We start from the raw sequence: 19,836 nt of genomic DNA, 5'->3' as shown, positions 1-19,836 counted from the left end.
TTTATATTTTATTTGTATTTTATTCAGCATGTTATTTTTCCTGGGATTGAAGGTTTGTTTTGTTCATCTCATAATTTTGCGATATCCAATGTGAAATTATGTAATGTGAGTAATTTTTCCCAACAAGCTTAAAATAGATTCGACGTTTATCATAGAATTAAGTTAATAGATTCATAGGTGTGTGTAATAATTTTGCATGTAATTGGCCACTGGTAGTAATAGCGAGTTAATTGGTTTATTAGATGCATGTACACAGGGTTAAGCTTTTGATTTTGCCATTTTGTGTATGCTACTGTTTGGTCTTCCCATGGCATGGAATAGGCCACTGTTATCAATAGGGAAGAAGAGTTCCATTGGTGCAACGTTAATTCACTGTATTTTCTAATTAATTTATTAATTTATGGTATACCGGTTCATGCCTTGTATTTCTAGATTTACATGCTTCTAGCTCACATGCTTCTAGTTTACAATATAAATTACATATTCATTCGGGTTTAATTTTTAGTGTAATTTACATTTCTAGCATGTTTATTAGGTAGTAAATTTTCATGTAACTTGTACCTATTAATCTTTAATTTAGGTGTGGAGTTGTAAAGTTTATAACTTGCCTATATTTAAATTCATGTTAATTTCTCTAGAATTATTTGCATATTAATCATGTCATTTGCAATTTTTGCCTAGTAATGTGATTTAAGTATTTAGGAGTTATAAAATGTTTGTAACTTGCCTCAATTAATTACATGTTTAGTGTACTATAAGTTCTATGTAACATTTACTAATTTAAAATATAGTTTAATTATATTTAATTTAGGTCTGTAACTTATATAGTTAATTACATGTTTATTATGTAATTAATTTTTTACAGTTTTTTTTTAGTTTAAATTCTAAATGTGTAACTTAAGGGTTGGTTTTAATCTTTACTTACAATTATTTATTAGTTTGTTTGCTAGTACCCTCCCCTTCAATCACTACTTTGCCAAAAGCAAAGAAAAGCTGAGGGAGGTTTTGTTGTATTTTGCTGCTAACTCTTTATTGCAGGAATACCTTTGGAAATGGGAAAAAGGATTAATTTGGACTAAATATTTGAAGCAATTGTTTGCTTGAGTGTTCATTTGTGGTTATTCACCAATATGTAAAGCACGTTACAGACAGCGAGAAGGCCTGGATTACTTTGATACGTATTTACCTGTGACAATGATTACATTCATTCGCATGGTGATTGCAATAACAGCTTTACGTGGTTTAGAAATACATCAGATGAATGTAAAGACAACTTTCTTAAATGGAGATTTAGATAAAGAAACCTACATGGAGCAACCCGAGGGGTTTTCAGCTCCAGGAAAATGTAAGAAAGTCTGTAAGCTTGTCAAGTCATTGTATGGTTTGAAGCAAGGTCCCAAACAATGGCATGAGAAGTTTGACAATGCTATGTTGTCAAATGGGTTTCGAATCAATGAGTGTGATAAGTGCGTATATGTTAAAGACACTGACAAAGGTTATGTCATTTTGTGTCTATACGTTGATGACATACTCATTATTGGTAGCAATGATGAAATGATTAAAGCTACCAAAAGATTGTTAAACTCTAAGTTTGACATAAAGGATATGGGCCTTGCAGATGTCATTCTGGGTGTTAAGATCACCAGAACATCTGGTGGTATTATACTTTCTCAAGCTCATTATGTTAATAAGATACTTGAGAAATTTGGAAAGTCAGATACAAGTATGTTTAGGACACCGGTAGACTTAAGTCTATATTTCACCAAGAATAATGGTGAGAGTGTCTCTCAACTAGAATATTCTTGGGTCATCGGGAGTTTGATGTATCTGATGAGTTGTACAAGGCCGGATATCGCCTACGCTGTTAGTAGGCTGAGTAGATACACGAGTAATCCTAATGCTACTCATTGGAAGGGCATTATGCGGGTGTTGGGGTATATCCGTTACACCCTAGATTGTTGTAACGCCCCGACCCTTCACACGTCATCGATATTGTCCGCTTTGGGCCACGCCCGCACGGATTTATTCTTCCCAGTGGGTCACCCATCCCAGAACTACTCCAGCCTAAGCACGCTTAACTGTGGAGTTTTGTTAGGGATTTCACCACTCGGGAAAAGGCCTCGATGCTATATAAGGGTCCAGGTTTTTACTTTTATAGCCCAGGAACTCCCCCTCCATTCCCGATGTGGGACACCGGGGCCTTACAATCCACCCCCCATAAGGCTGCACGTCCCCGTGCAGTAGCCTGCCAGCTCACAAGCTCGCCCACATGCACCGAGAGACGCTAGGGGCCCACACTCGGTACTCCGGAGAGTCGGCTCTGATACCATTTGTAACGCCCCAACCCTTCACACGTCATCGATATTGTCCGCTTTGGGCCACGCCCGCACGGATTTATTCTTCCCAGTGGGTCACCCATCCCAGAACTACTCCAGCCTAAGCACGCTTAACTGTGGAGTTCTGTTAGGGATTTCACCACTCGGGAAAAGGCCTCGATGTTATATAAGGGTCCAGGTTTTTACTTTTATAGCCTAGGAACTCCCCCTCCATTCCTGATGTGGGACACCGGGGCCTTACAATTATGGGCTGCATTATATTAGATACCCAGCGGTACTAGAAGGGTATAGTGACGCAAATTGGATATCTGATATAAAATATTCCAAATCCACTAGTGGTTATGTGTTTACCCTCGGAGGGGTAGTCGTGTCTTGAAAATCTGCCAAGCAAACATGTATCTCAAGATCAACGATGGAATATGAGTTTATTGCTTTAGATAAAGCAACTGAAGAAGTTGAATGGCTTCGCCAGTTTGTTGAGGATATTCCACATTGGCCGAAACCTATGCCAACTATCAGTATTCATTGCAATAGCCAATCGGCGATTGGTTGGACGCAGAGTAATATGTATAATGGAAAGTCTAGACATATCCGTCGTAGACATAATTCCATACGACAACTACTCTCAAATGGAGTTGTCACTCTAGACTATGTCAAGTCTAAGGACAACATTGCGGATCCGCTAACCAAAGGGTTAACTCGAGAGTTAGTAGAAAAGTCGTCAAGAGGAATGGGGTTAAGGCCTTTAGTAAAGGTTACCGGAACGGAAAACCCAACCTAGTTGACTGGAGATCCCAAGATCTAGGTTCAAAGGGACAACCTAACTTCGTGTAACGGGTGAGTCACTGAAGAGGTAAATCCTCTTGCCCATTCCTTTATACAGTGATGCCCTATGGGGGTGGAAGGTTACATGGTGGAAGGTTACATGGATTACTTTGATTCGTATTCACCTGTGACAAGGATTACATTCATTCGCATGGTGATTGTAATAGCAGCTTTACGTGGTTTAGAAATACATCAGATGGATGTAAAGACAGCTTTCTTAAATGGAGATTTAGATAAAGAAACCTACATGGAGCAACCCGAGGGGTTTTCAGCTCTAGGAAAACGTAAGAAAGTCTGTAAGCTTGTCAAGTCATTGTATGGTTTGAAGCAAGGTCCCAAACAATGACATGAGAAGTTTGACAATGCTATGTTGTCAAATGGGTTTCGAATCAATGAGTGTGATAAGTGCGTATATGTTAAAGACACTGACAAAGGTTATGTCATTTTGTGTCTATACGTTGATGACATACTCATTGTTAGTAGCAATGATGAAATGATTAAAGCTACCAAAAGATTGTTAAACTCTAAGTTTGACATGAAGGATATGGGCCTTGCAGATGTCATTCTGGGTGTTAAGATCACCAGAACATCTGGTGGTATTATACTTTCTCAAGCTCATTATGTTAATAAGATACTTGAGAAATTTGGAAAGTCAGATACAAGTATGTTTAGGACACCGGTAGACTTAAGTCTATATTTCACCAAGAATAATGGTGAGAGTGTCTCTCAACTAGAATATTCTCGGGTCATTGGGAGTTTGATGTATCTGATGAGTTGTACAAGGCCGGATATCGCCTACGCTGTTAGTAGACTGATTAGATACACGAGTAATCCTAATGCTACTCATTAGAAGGGCATGATGCGGGTGTTGGGGTATATCCATTACACCCTAGATTATTGTAACGCTCCGACCCTTCACACGTCATCGATATTGTCCGCTTTGGGCCACGCCCGCACGGATTTATTCTTCCCAGTGGGTCACCCATCCCAGAACTACTCCAGCCTAAGCACGCTTAACTGTGGAGTTCTGTTAGGGATTTCACCACTCGGGAAAAGGCCTCGATGCTATATAAAGGTCCAAGTTTTTACTTTTATAGCCCAGGAACTCCCCCTCCATTCCCGATGTGGGACACCGGGGCCTTACAATCCACCCCCCATAAGGCTGCACGTCCCCGTGCAGTAGCCTGCCAGCTCACAAGCCTGCCTACATGCACCGAGAGACGCTAGGGGCCCACACTCGGTACTCCGGAGAGTCGACTCTGATACCATTTGTAACGCCCCGACCCTTCACACGTCATCGATATTGTCCGCTTTGGGCCACGCCCGCACGGATTTATTCTTCCCAGTGGGTCACCCATCCCAGAACTACTCCAGCCTAAGCACGCTTAACTGTGGAGTTCTGTTAGGGATTTCACCACTCGGGAAAAGGCCTCGATGCTAGATAAGGGTCCAGGTTTTTACTTTTATAGCCTAGAAACTCCCCCTCCATTCCCGATGTGGGACACCGGGGCCTTACAATTATGGGCTGCATTATACTAGATACCCAGCGGTACTAAAAGGGTATAGTGACGCAAATTGGATATATGATATAAAATATTCCAAATCCACTAGTGGTTATGTGTTTACCCTCGGAGGGGTAGCCGCGTCTTGAAAATCTGCCAAGAAAATGTGTATCTCGAGATCAACGATGGAATCTGAGTTTATTGCTTTAGATAAAGCAACTGAAAAAGCTGAATGGCTTCGCCAGTTTGTTGAGGATATTCCACGTTGGTCGAAACCTGTGCCAGCTATCAGTATTCATTGCGATAGCCAATTGGCGATTGGTTGGGCACAGAGTAATATGTATAATGGAAAGTTTAGACATATTCGTCGTAGACATAATTCCATACGACAACTACTCTCAAATGGAGTTGTCTCTCTAGACTATGTCAAGTCTAAGGACAACATTGTGGATCCGCTAACCAAAGGGTTAACTCGAGAGTTAGTAGAAAAGTCGTCAAGAGGAATGGGGTTAAGGCCTTTAGTAAAGGTTACCGGAACGGAAAACCCAACCTAGTTGACTGGAGATCCCAAGATCTAGGTTCAAAGGGACAACCTAACTTCGTGTAACGGGTGAGTCACTGAAGAAGTAAATCCACTTGCCCATTCCTTTATACAGTGATGCCCTGTGGGGGTGGAAGGTTAAGCTAATACTTTTAATGACCTTAGTGATGTGGTATAATGAAATACCGTATCTAGATCACCTATGTGAATGCGAAGTGGGGCCATTTCTTTAAGAATTGCCAAGGCCGAATTCTTTAAAAACACCCACAGAACCAGGCTAGTGTTCTAGGGCCATACCGGACACACCAGTGAGAACAAGAACAATAGTTGGACTAACTCCTGTGTGAGATCCATTGTCTCGGTTTACATAAACGACAGAACAGTTCAAGACATCACGTTCACTGGTCAGCCAGTAAATCCGATAGGCTTTCACTACGAAAGGTTCAAGGCCAACAGCTACCTTTTCTGATGCAGGGTTAGTTTATGTGCTCTCTCTCTTTCCGAGTCTTTATTGATAAACGTTGAGCGTTTGCTGTATTCGGTCAATTTTTATTCATGTGGGGGATTGTTGGAGAAAAATGGTTGAATAAGAAATTGCCTCATAAATGTGTATATAACTCACACATTTAAGGCTCATCAGTTTTACAAAATTGATTGGGCAGTTTTGCTAGCATTAGTTGCCAGCCTTGATGGCTAGAGGCTCCTCCCCTTTCCCCCATGGTGTATAAAAGGAGACCCTATTCCTTGAAAAGATATATAGAATTTTTCCTTGACATCCATACACTGTCAGTCTGCTTCTCCTATAATTTTCTTCCTGAGAGAGAGTGCTGTCGTTGTCCGTTCGCTAAGCTAATCAGAAGGTTCTTCTGTTGTAGTTGGTAAAAACCGTCGTATCCTGGGAAGTAAACGCCGGCGTACCTCCAGCACCCAACGGTGAGGCGGCGAATCTATTTTAAGGAGACTGTGGTATCACACAGGTTTCGGTTTGCTTCCTTTAACCATTTTATATTTTATCTATATTTTATTCAGCATGTTATTTTGCCTGGGATTGAAGGTTTGTTTTGTTCATCTCATAATTTTGCGATATGCAATGTGAAATTATGTAATGTGAGTAGTTTTTCCCAACAAGTTACACTGCCCCTCTTTCTTTCTGAATAACCACTTTGATGCTATTGCTAATCTAGATGTATTAGTGCAATGTTTGGTGGTGAAGTTAGTTTGTTTTTCTATTTTTTTTGGTTTTGTTTTGTGTTTTTATTTTTTATTTTTATTTTTTATTTCATCATGGAAGATGTTATTAGAGTTTAATTGGTTTCATCAGCTTGAATTTATTATAATTCGTTAGTCTTCATATTCTGAAAGTTCAACTCTTCGACTGGATCAAACGCCTTTTCTGGGATTTTCAATGCTTTTGTTTAGAAATTTTATGGTGGTGGGAGCAAATTGATTAATTTAATTTTTATTGGATTTATATGCTCATAAAAGTTTCTATTTGCTTATAATCTATTTTCTGGTTAAAGTCATTATAATCTAAGAGGTCTATCTTGAGTTGGGTTTTAATTTTTTTAAGTTACAATTTGATTCGTTTGTTTAGGAATTTTGTCTTGTTGGAGTTTAGTCTTAAATAGATTCTACATCAAGTGGGAAAATTTATTTTTTACTCTTTTTGTTCTTCTTTAGGGTTTTCTAGCATCTTCATAATGGATATTGGATGTGAAATGAGATTTACGCAAGTCCTCAATTGTTTTGGCCAATGGTAGTAGAGTTCAATGTCAGTTTTGTCTTGGTTAATGACCGACTGTGGAACAATGGAATTGGTTTGATTTGAGTGTGGTTTTTGGATGAACCATTGTTGAGCATGGCATTTTTCTCTTCTGTTCAATTTCATTTGGTATTAGAATGGAGAGGTTAATCAGAAATTATGGTGTGACATTGTGGCAAAGTAAGCCCTTCCATCCATTGAAATTTAGGACAAAAAATTAAAAATTTGTCTGCATGCTTCTGTCATGGTTTTACAAATTTACTAAAGCAAATAATAATGGGGTGTCCATGTTGAAACAGTTCATTTGATTATCAACTGAATACTGATAGAGAAACATTAGGTTTTGACGAGATTCTATGATTGTTATTTTACTGTATTCTTGTAGGGGAAAAGTGGCAGAAGGAATTGATTTTGATGGACAATATGGCAGACTTGTTATCATGTTTGGGGTCCCTTTTCAGTATACATTAAGCAGGTGATTTGCTACGACTGTTTTGCAGCCTTGGTACTTGAAAATATCAGCGGCTATGTCCAAATATGTTTATAAAGTTCATTGCCTAGGCTTGTTGATCCTTTAAGCTTTATCTTCGTGATTGTTGTAGAATATTGATTGCACGTTTGGAGTATTAGAGGGGGACTTTCCAGATAAAGGAAGGCGATTTTCTGACTTTTGACGCTCTGGTATTTTTGTACTACATGTTTGGCTGTATGATAATTATATATATATATATATATATTTTCTTCTTTTGAAAAAATAACTATGAGCTTCAATAATGGGACTACATTTATTCAGAGACAGCCTGCTCAATGTGTGGGGCGAGTTTTCCGTTCAAAGGCAGATTATGGGATGATGATTTTTGCCGACAAAAGGTATTCTTTTTATGGAATTATTAATATGGGTCCTACTTCATGTATTCAGTCCTAGGGTTTTACCTATCAGTCAAAGATGTTCTGTACCTCAGAAGTGTAACTAAATAATCAAAAGTTCATGACAATCAGATCCATGTTTGGCATTTGATTGCTAAAAGTAGATTCTGCACTTTTTGTTAATTTAGATTGGTCTGCTTATTAGCTTCATCTATCGATAAATAATTCTAAAGTACTAAATTTAGATAGCTTGCCAAGCTAAATGGAAGTTGTGAAATTATGTTGACTGAACAGTCTACCAGTGTCATTGTTGGCCATCCAGTCTGTGGGGAACCAACAAAAATGTTGAGAGGATATTATTAAGGAACATTTGATGGAAGAAACCTTAGTGCCAAATGCATGCAAGCTGTAATTTGCTATTCTTAAGTCTATTGCTATTTGCTAGTATGTAAGGTACTGTCTACCAAAAAATTAAGGCATCAAGTTTGTAAAGCATGTTAACTAGATTTTGTTTCATCGTGGCAATGCCTGGATGATTCACAGTTAACCATTTGTTTGGCAAATTAACTTGTCATTTTTGGGGAATTTTATTCCTTCTATGTTCTGATGACCATCTCTAATTTGTTCAGGTACAGCCGTCATGACAAACGTTCTAAATTGCCTGGATGGATACTGTCACATTTATGTGATGCTCACCTAAACTTGAGTACTGATATGGCTATGCATATAGCACGGGAGGTGTGTGCTTATTAGTATGCAGTTCGTATATTTTTCACAGGGAATGCTTGCAGGTCTATGTCAGTATACATGAGGAACAGTTCTAAATAACAAGGAAATGTGATTAGGTTCCCCTTGCAACTGATTCCTCTGTGGAACAATTTTAAATGCAGAAATAATGACTGTTATGAAAGCAAAAATTGAGGCCAGATGGGGTAACATGACCAGTTTTCTGTTTTGAAAAAGGACCAATTTAGGTGTTGGATTTCACTTTTTTCTTTTATTACATCTAAACTAGAACTTCAAATATTAGTTATTCTGAAATTCAGCGTTGGAAGCTTAAGATGGCTTTGACTGAGTGCAAACTGACAATTTTAAATTCAGAAGTGTTGAACTTGAGTGTATTATTATTGTCTTATTCTTCCATATGTGCAGTTTTTACAGAAGATGGCACAACCATATGATAAGAGTGGCGGTAGTGGTAAGAAACCTCTATTGTCACAAGAAGACTTGGAGAAGATGGGCAATGGCGGTCTTGGGGAGATGTTGTTTTAAAAGAATTATTCTGTCTTTGAGCAATATTTATATGATGGATATAGCCGGTGGTTGGCCTTGTAGTTCTCATGTCAACAAAGAGATCGTGGTCAGCTAAGTTGCAGAAACTTTTTTTTGTTCTCAGGAATGCAAGGAGCAGTTTTTTGCTAAAGAGGGAAAATATCCATTTTAAATATTACGGTAGACTAGTAATTATATTTTTGGATACACTAGTAGTTATATTTTTTGATGGGTGTGTATGGAAAATATTTGGTAGACTACTAGTTATATTTTTGGGTTGATGCACATGGATAAAAATTTAAAACATAATAACAAGTACTTGTTATGTTTTAAATTTTTATGTTAGATAAATATGTAGTTTGGAATTACTTGTGAATGAAAGCTTATAATAGTTGCTGATTTTAATTAAACTGGTTCAGAAATGGTTGATATATGTATTTTTTTGAATGTTCATGATTCAATTTATTTGTTGGTTTGAATGATTTTTGCAAATTACAGATTATATTGAATAAATTGGATGGATTATTATAAATTACAGGTTTATTTTGATGGATGTTGGCGACCAAATTTTGGTTTTGTTTTTCTAGTTTTGGCGACCAATTGATTAGCCGAGAAAGATAAGTTACACTTTTGCCGACTAAATAAAGTAGTCGGTGTATCACCAAGCACATTTGGAGACTAAATAATTAATCGTTAAAATTAATAATTTTGGCAACTAAAGGATTTGGTCGCGAATAGGTCTATTGCCGATTAAAGTTTTAGTTGCGCAAACATTTCTGTTGGCGACAAACATGTTTGGTCGTGGAATGTGACAATTGACGACCAAACAATTTGGTCGTGGAATGTGACAATTGGCGACCAAAATTTTTGGTCGTAGAATGTCACAATTGCCGACCAAACTTTTTTGTCATTGAATGTGATAATTGGTGACAAAACTTTTTGGTAGTGGAATGTGACAATTGGCGACTAAGATATTTGGTCGGAAAAATATCACTTTTCGTGACCAAAGTGTTTTAACGACAAAATGAATTAGTTGCAGTAATGATATATTTAGCGACTAAAAATTTAGTCGGCAAATCCAACTTTTCCCGACCAACCAAAATTTTGGTCGCGAATTACTTTTGTTAACCCTCAATTGGCGACCAAAGTCGTGACCAAAAAAATTGGTCGCGGATAACTTCTGCCGACTAAAAATGGGCTTTTAGCGACTAATTTTTTAGTCGACAAAGGTGTTATTTCTCGTAGTGAACTATTAGGACCTATTAATAGTTTATCCTATAAAAATAATATTTAAAGCTAACATACAAAATGGAATGGATAAAATGCGACTATATTTGGTTGTAGGGTAAGGTAACTGATTGGACCTAATAAATAGGTCTATCAAACCATACCAGGCAACAAATCAAAAAAAAAATAAAAATAAACAGATACCAGGTAGATGTAATTATAATATCCATATTTGACCAAATATCCAGTAGCATGTATGATACACATACCACCTTAATATGTACATATTACACTAGTACTATTCTGTAGTGAGAGAGACCAAGTTGAAAGTATATGATGACCTATACACTAGACTAGATAGTAAGGAGGGAGAGAATAGGGTATACAAACTTGCTAAGATACGAGAGAGGAAAAAAAGAGATTTTAATCAAGTAAAGTGCATCAAGAGTGGGGATTCTAAGATATTGGTGAAGGATGATGAGATTAAGGAAAGATGGAAGACTTATTTTGAGAAACTATTAAATGAGGAACATGGAGGTACGACAATAAGGGAAGAAATAGCCAGTAATACGATAAACCAAGACTATAGGTTCTATCACAGGATTATGAACTTCGAAGTGGAAATTGCACTTAAGAAGATGAAATCAAATAAGGTTTTAGGACCCGATGGTATCCCTATTGAAGCTTGGAAGTGTTTGGGTAAAAAGGGAGTTGGTTGGTTGACTAGGTTGTTTAGCAAAATTTTGTTGACTAAGAACATGCCAGATGAGTGGAGGAAGAGTATTTTAGTGCCAATCTATAAGAATAAAGGTGATGTCCAGAATTGTAACAACTATAGATGAATCAAGCTAATGTGTCATATAATGAAAGTGTGGGAGAGGGTGATGGAACTCCGATTGCGAGATATAACAGAGGTGTCAGAGAATCAATTTAGGCTTATGCCTGGTAGGTCAACAATGGAAGCGATCTATCTTTTGAGGAGAGTAATAGAAAAGTATAAAGAAAAGAAAAGAGACATTCATATGGTGTTTATCGACCTTGATAAAGCATATGACAGAGTGTCCCGGGATATAATATGGTGGGTGCTAGAGAAGAAAGGGGTGACAAAATATTATATTGACGTGATTAGGGACATGTATGAAGGGGTGGTGACCACCATTAGATCGTCAGCTGGAGAAACAAATGAATTTCCTATCACTGTAGGGTTACACCAAGGATCTGCCTTAAGTCCTTATCTTTTTGCTTTGGTTATGGACGAGTTGACGATAAATATTCAGGATGACGTGCCATGGTGGATGTTTTTTGCAGACGATATTGTGCTAGTGGATGAAACTAGAGAAGGAGTTAACACAAAGTTAGAGATTTAGAGAAAAGCTCTTGAATCTAAAGGATTTCGGATAAACAGAACTAAGATAGAATACATGGAGTGTAAATTTAGTAACAGTAACAATGAAAGCAGATGAGAAGTGAAGATTGAGAATCAAGAATTGCATAAGAGTGAACATTTTCGTTATCTAGGGTCGATTATTACAACAGCGGGGGAGATTGATGCAGATGTGGCCCATAGGATTAAGGCGGGATGGTGTAAGTGGAGAAGTGCGTCTGGGGTATTGTGCGATAAACGAATACCCACTAGACTAAAAGGTAAGTTTTATAGAACGGCTATTAGACCAGCTATGTTGTATGGGACGGAGTGTTGGGCAACCAAGAAACAACATGTAGATAAGATGAGTGTGGCTGAGATGAGGATGCTAAGGTGGATGTATGGTAAGACTAGACAAGACAGGATTAGGAATGAGTGTATTCGGGAATGGGTAGGAGTAGCACCAATAGAAGATAAGTTGAGAGAGAATCGTTTGAGATGGTTTGGTCATATTCAACGGAGACCAACAGAGGCAGTAGTGAAGAGATACGATACTGTAACGGTAGATGGAAGTGTTAGGGGACAGGGTAGGCCTAGATTAATGTTGACTAGCGTTTTAAATAGAGATATGAATCTACTTAATTTGACTAATGAAATGGCCTTTGATAGGGCCGCATGGAGAAGAAGGATTCATGTAGCCGACCCCATTTGATGGGACTTAAGGCTTAGTTTGGTTTGGTTTGGTACACTAGTACTACTCTATATTGGATGGGAACCAAATCCCATAATAGAGATGTATAATTGATAATAATAATTATCTAGTTAATGATTTTATTAAGAAGTACCTTAAAAATACTGTTAACAAAATTGAAATGATTGTACATTTATGCATAAACATTCTTTAACAAGACACTTTAATGAAATGCCTACAAACTATTTCAGTATTTTCCCTGGTTTTTGAAAAAAAAAAGAAAAGAAAAGAAAAGAAAAGAAGCTATTGCAGCACTTAAAAGGGCATTAACCCAAACTATTGCAGCACTTAAAAGGGCTTTAACCCATCAACTGTCAGTATGGCTTTAAAATTTAATTCGAAGGATATGCAGTTTCAAATATACATAACATCGCCCTTTAAAATATATATATATATATATATATATAAAAATGATATACAAATTCATTTTTTAAACTTAGTGATGTGTCAAGAAGATGATTGGTTCATTGAGTTTAAAAAATAGATATAATTTTTAAGGGGGCTTTTTTGATAAATCCCTTTTCTAAGAGTTTTATTCCATCTAACCCATATTCTTTTTGACTATTCCATTAGGTCCTAGTTGAGGTAAGAAAACCAAAATACTTTTTTCATCTACTTACGTTTCATTTAGTCCACATTATTTTCTTATGTTTCAATAAGTCCTATGGGTGACATAATTACCAAAATACCCCTAATGTGAATGTTCACACCGTCAATGTGAATGTTCACACCGTCAATGTGAATGTTCCTATTTGACGTAAGAAGACCAAAATACCATTTTCATCTACTTATGTTCCATTTAGTCCACATTATTTTCTTATGTTTCAATAAGTTTTATGGGTGACATAATTACCAAAATACCCCTAATGTGAATGTTCACATCGTCAATGTGAATGTTCACACCGTCAATGTGAATGTTCCTATTTGAGGTAAGAAGACCAAAATATCATTTTCATCTACTTATGTTTCAATTAGTCCACATTATTTTCTTATGTTTCAATAAGTCCTATGGGTGACATAATTACCAAAATACCCTTAATGTGAATGTTCACATCCTATGGGTGACATAATTACCAAAATACCCCTAATGTGAATGTTCACACTGTCAATGTAAATGTTCACACCGTCAATGTGAATATTCATATCATCAATGTGTAGGGGCTCGGCCCAGCCCGGGCAGGGGCCAACCCATGTAAAGCCTCGTGGGTGCTTGCCAAAATTCGGGCCGGGCCGGACCGGCCCACGGGCCAAAAAATTAGGCCTAGGCCCTAGCTCTAGCACAAAGGTATTTAGGCTTTGGGTGCCTCGGTGGGTCGAGCCAAGGGGCATGGGCCTAGACTTGGGCTTGGGTGAGCCTTGCCATTTTTTAAAATTCTTTTTAATTTTTTCTCCCAAAATTTTATTATTTTTCACAAAAAAGACACCAGGCCTCTGGTGGGCCGGGCCTCGAGCCGAGCCTTAAATGGGCCTTATGCGGGCCGAGCTTCAAAGTGATGGCCCAGGTCCTAGCCCAAGTTATCGGGCTGGGCTCGGGCCCAGGCCCAAACGAGCTTGCCTCGGGCTGCGGGAGGGCTTCGGGTGGCTTACGAGCCGCGGGTCAATTTTACACTCCTATCAATGTGAATATTAACATGTTAATGTGAATATTTACATTGTCAAGAGGTCGAACCCGCTCCGGGCTGCGGGCTAATTTTACACTCCTATCAATGTTAATGCTAACATGTCAATGTGAATATTCACATTGTAAACGGGTCAGGCCGGGCCGGGCCCGCGGGCGGGTTTTGGGTCGCCTACGGGCCGTGGGACAATTTTACACTCCTATCAACGTGAATGTTAATATGTTAATGTGAATATTCATATTGTTAACGGGCCAGGCCGGGCCTGCCCCGGGCAGCCCATGGGTCGCGAGCCAATTTTACACTTCTATCAATGTGAATGTTAACATGTCAATGTGAATATTCACATTGTCAACGGACCGGGCCCGCCTCGGCTTAGGGGAGCTTCGGACCGCCCACGGGCTACGGGCCAATTTTACATTCTTACCAATGTGAATGTTAAAATACGAATATTTACAGCCCGGCCTTGCCATGAGCAACGGGTGGGGTTCGGACTGCGGGCCAATTTTACACTCTTATCAATGTGAATGTTAACATATCAATGTGAGTATTCACATTGTAAACGGGCTGGGCCGGGCCCGCGAGCGGGTTTCGGGCCGCGGGCCAATTTTACACTCCTATCAATGTGAATGTTAACATGTCAATGTAAATATTCACATTGTAAACGGGCCAAGCCGGGCGGGTTTTGGGCCACCTACGGGCCGCGGGTCAATTTTACACTTCTATCAACGTGAATGTTAATATGTTAATCTGAATATTCACATTGTCAACCGGCCAAGCCGGGCCCGCCCCGGACAGCCCACGGGCTGCGGGCGGGTTTCGGGCCGCCCACGGACCACGGGCCAATTTTACACTTCTATCAATGTGAATGTTAACATGTCAATGTAAATATTCACATTGTCAACGGACCGGACCCGTCCCGGCTCGGGGGCGAGCTTCGGACCGCCCACGGGCCACGGGCCAATTTTACATTCTTACCAATGTGAATGTTAAAATATGAAGATTTACAACCGTCCCGCCCCGGGGAATGGGCGGGCTTCGGGCCGTCCACGGGCCGCGGGCCAATTTTACATTCCTATCAATGTGAATGTTAACATGTTAATGTAAATATTCACATTGTAAACGGGCCGGGCCTCCAACCGGATTTCGGGCCGCCTACGGGCCGCGGGTCAATTTTACACTCTTATCAACGTAAATGTTAATATGTTAATATGAATATTCACATTGTCAACAGGTCGGGCCCGCCCCGGGTAGCCCACGGGCCACGGGCGGGTTTCGAGCTGTCCACGGGCCGCGGGCCAATTTTACACTTTTATTAATGTGAATGTTAACATGTCAATGTGAATATTCACATTGTCAACGAACCGGGCCCTCTCCAGCCCGGGGGCGATCTTCAGACCGCTCGTGGGTCACGGGCCAATTTTACATTCTTACCAATGTGAATGTTAAAATATGAATATTTACAGCCCGCCCCGCCCCGGGCAACGGGCGGGCTTCGGGCCGCGGGCCAACTTTACATTCCTATCAATGTGAATGTTAACATGTCAATGTGAATATTCACATTGTAAACGGGCCGGGCCGAGCCAAGCCTGCGGGCGGATTTCAGGCCGCCTACAGGCCGCAGGTCAATTTTACACTCCTATCAACGTAAATGTTAATATGTTAATGTGAATATTCACATTGTCAACGGGTCGGGCCCGCCCCGGGTAGCCCACGGGCCACGGGCGGGTTTTGAGCCGTCCACGGGCCGCGGGCCAATTTTACACTTTTATTAATGTGAATGTTAATATGTCAATGTGAATATTCACATTGTCAACGGACCGGGCCCGCTCCGGCCCGGGGGCGATCTTCGGACCGCCCATGGGTCACGGGCCAATTTTACATTCTTACCAATGTGAATGTTAAAATATGAATATTTATATCATAAAATTGCTAACTGTTCAAAAAATATTTGTAAGGGTATTAAAATTAAATATAAGGGTATAAGTGTCTAAAAAAAGAGTGTAAATTAAGAAAAAGGACTAAATGGAATAAAACTATACATACATTGGACTAAATGAGTTAATAATTTTTTTCATGGACTTTTTGAGTTAAAACACTTCTAAATGAGATTTATCAATAAAAATTTTAATTTTTAAACCTAAATAGCAATACTCATATATATATATATATATGAATAATGCTTGGGACCCCCTTTTGGGGGTCACCCCCTCACCCCCCTTTGCCACGTGGCAGGGGGTGATTGGAGGAGCAGGAAAAAAAAGAAAAAGAAAAAGAAAAGGTAACCAATGAGAGAGAGAGGGGGTCAAAGGGGGTGGGGGAAAAGGGGGATGAATCATTACTCTCTCTCTCTCTATATATATATATATATGTTTAGAAGTAAATAAAAAAATATGTTTGTCCTCAGTGATGCTAACAAGTGGAATGAAAAAATTCACAAAGGAAAGCTTCAACGAAAAAATTCACAAAGGAAAGCTTCAACGAGGAAGACCACGTGTAATTAATCGAGTCTCCTTCATTTATAAATTATCTTGAATAATTTAAGAAATTTAGAAGAAAGAAAATGTGAAAATTTTCTTAACAAGTCATCCAAAATGAATACAAATGCATTGTTGCAAGTCTCAAATCTCTAACAATTGTTTCTTCCATGACCAAAAATGCAAGTTGTTTATACAAGTTCTTTGTAGCAGCATTTGGTTGAATCCTCCCTCGCCTATTATGGTCTCCTCTTCCCTGTGGGCGTTGCATTTCCATCAAACAGCTCATCAATATGCGTCTCTATATCCTCAGGCTGGTATTTTACATATTTCTCCGTTTGTCTCCCCGGAGTGAAAGTTTGACTGAACCTTGCCAAGAATGACCGGTATGCCGGTATGACGACCGCTGATATCGAAACCCTAAGCTCCGATTGAAGTTGCTCGTCGCTAACCACCCACATGCTCTGCATCTTGTGTATCTCATCAAACATGGCGTTGAAGCTCTTGAACCTCTCTTTCAACACTGGTTTCACCACCTTCCCATTCACATTCAATCCCTCATGGGTCAAGCAATTCAAAAGTCTCCCCCATGTTTCGCGTTGGTATGTCTTGTGATAATTCCTCAGATCTGACGATCTCTTCCTAGACCATGTGCTGCCCATCAAGGTGTTTATTTCTGGAGATCCCTTGATCTTCTGCAAAATGTATCTCCCGTTGTTCATCATGAAAATTGAGCTCAATGCAATGTCCTTGTATAGCTTTGATTTTGTCTCCAGATTTGTATCCAGTAATTCCATCACTTTATTTATCTGCATTGCAAACAGCGAAAGCTTTACTGCGTTCTGATTGTTGCCACCCGCCTGTGCGTAATTGTTACTGTAATCATTGTCGGATCCGGTAGTCGAGTCGGCTCGCTCCATATTTTGGTGCTCCTTGAAGATTTGTTCTAGGGTGTCTTTGTACTCGGATGCGTATTTCAGATAATTCATGGTGTAGCGAGTCAAGGGGTGAACCGCACCGCCGGGAACCGTAGTCTTCCCTGTGTCAGCCTTGATCGCGTTCTCCAGTTCGCAGAAAATGCAAACCATGGCCTCCCCGAGTCGGGTACGAGTCAATGAGGCTTCAGTCTTAAGCTCATTCACCATTTCTTTAGGGAACAAATCGTCCATGCTTGGAATCACGTCGCGCAAGGTCTCGTATATGTCGAGAAACTTGAACAGCTTCTCTGATGAACGCTTCGTCATTGCGACTGCCTCGGCAAAGTTGAGAAGCTGAATCATAATTCCACGCGAGAGGCTGCTGAAGAGGCCGTCGGTGATGGACGGGTAGTCAAAGAACACTGCCTCCGAGAGCTTGCGTTCACCTGTCAAGTGCACTGTGACACATTGCTTAAAAGTTTTGTTCCATGAATCGATCTCTCTCTCTAGTGGTTCCCATTGCATCTTCTGAACATCGTCGATGCTAAACTTCTCAAACCCTAGCCTGTGCAATGTCTCTTCCAATAAATGCCTTCTCGATACAAGGTAAACTTGATAACATTCTGTCTCGAAACCTCCCGTCATCATCACCTTCACTAATCTGTTTAGATCCGATACAACATCCTCAGAGTATCCTGGAAAATTGTTATCTACCGTGGAATTAGACTCCTGCGCATCCGATGTTGGTTGATCAACTTCTTGATTGGAGTTCGATGATTTCGAGTCATTACCATGATCAAAATCAGGAAACTTTGGATCTTCGAGAAGCTTCCTGAACTCATCTTCCAAGTATGACATTGCTCGTTGCAAAACACCACCCATGCGATTGATTGACGAAGCGTACTTTGATTCTGATGAGAACACAGTGAGCGACGCCGTCAGCTTCGACAAACGATCCACGACTTCCAAAAATGACAAAGAGTCCTCCTCTGAAAGCTGATTCCATTTCACCGGGCTTTCGATTGAATCATAATTTGCAACTTTTTCCTCAGAAAGAAATGCAAATTGTTCCACAACGTCAGGAACTTCCGGCAGGTCAGATTCCTGATCATTTATGCTAGAGAAAGCATGGATGAATTGATCAATCTCTTCGGAGACTTTGCCCAAGTCGGGAGGAGGAGGTGAAGGAGGAGATTCTTCAATATTCTCTGTTATGGTCTCCTCTTCTTTGTTCTCCGCCTCTTCGGTACTCTCTTGTTTTGGTTTTGTTTCTGTGGGTAGTTCAGAATTGTCAGTGGCGTTGTTTTGGTGGTGGTGGTCATTGTCAGGATTAAGTTTGGGATTGGGGTCAGGGTCTTGTTGGTCGTGGTTGTCTTGCTCGACGTCTCTAGAGGCAGAGCTACCGGACTTTTCAGGAAGGTGTTTGTCTTTCTCAACCTCCATTGAAGAAAGATTTATTGGAATGCTAACTTGTTATTCTCAATTGATGAAAAACAAAGTCAAAAAAGTTTGAATCAAAGATTTTTGATTTTCAATGTCGTTACTTTTGTTGTTAATGATATTTTTTGATAAATTGAAATGGTGGGTTGTGGTTAGTGAGCGGAGAGAGTAGTGGTATGGGGGCGAGGAGGAGAGAGAAAGAGGAGAGAGGGGAGTCGAGTTGTAAGAACCAAAAAGTAGAAGGTTTTTTCATGGATGAGAGAGGAGTCCGTTCGATCTGTTATTGGTTGGAGAGTAGTTGACCTTTCAACGTTTGACGTTTTCTGCTAGATCGTCTATGCTTCCCACGTCCCGCTAAGCCACCAACCTGTTCAATAATAAGTTCAATAACATAAAATGAAGACAAATATATATATACACAAAATAGAATTCTACAAAATTATAGATAATTACACTACACATTATTTATTTATTTGTGTATCATTACTGAAAAAATATATATGCTACCTGAGAGGGTAATTTGTAAACAAATTGGGCCGAGCTAGGAAGAGTTTTCTTTGAGAGTTGGACCGCGTAATGGGGAGAGATAAGGGCTGGTGTAGCTCGGTCTTAGGCCAAGAAAGACATCTCATATTTTGGGTTTGGGCCGAACTATGAACCGAGGTATCGGTAGAAAGAGGACCGAGCTAAAACGATAGCTCTACAGGGCGTCATCTTGAAGTCAAGACTGATAATAGTGCTTAAAGTATCACAAAGCCGAAATAACTTGGCTGACCGCAATGTTAGCCGAGGTAAAGATGTCAACTGAAATAAGTGGGCCTGGTGGTTAGCCGAGGTATTGATGAGAAAGGATGTCGGGCTTGGTATAGCTCAGCCGGTCTTGGTATAACTCGGCCAGGCGCCATCTACATCATTACTTAAGCGTGTGACCGAGGTAACT

The 19,836-nt window shown here is 39.8% G+C and overlaps 1 protein-coding gene across 1 annotated transcript; it reads right to left on the bottom strand.

Moving 5' to 3' along the window:
- Window positions 1-16,778: 16,778 nt before the first annotated feature.
- Window positions 16,779-18,899, bottom strand: LOC114295131 (exocyst complex component EXO70C2-like). The gene has a single exon (XM_028239328.2). The coding sequence runs from the start codon at window positions 18,897-18,899 to the stop codon at window positions 16,779-16,781; it is 2,121 nt and encodes a 706-aa protein (XP_028095129.2).
- Between the last annotated feature and the right edge of the window lie 937 nt (window positions 18,900-19,836).

This window comes from Camellia sinensis, chromosome 1, assembly GCF_055761805.1.
Source record: "Camellia sinensis isolate YWXY chromosome 1, ASM5576180v1, whole genome shotgun sequence".
NCBI classification, from domain to species: domain Eukaryota; kingdom Viridiplantae; phylum Streptophyta; class Magnoliopsida; order Ericales; family Theaceae; genus Camellia; species Camellia sinensis.
This window is presented reverse-complemented; position numbering and strand designations above follow the sequence as displayed.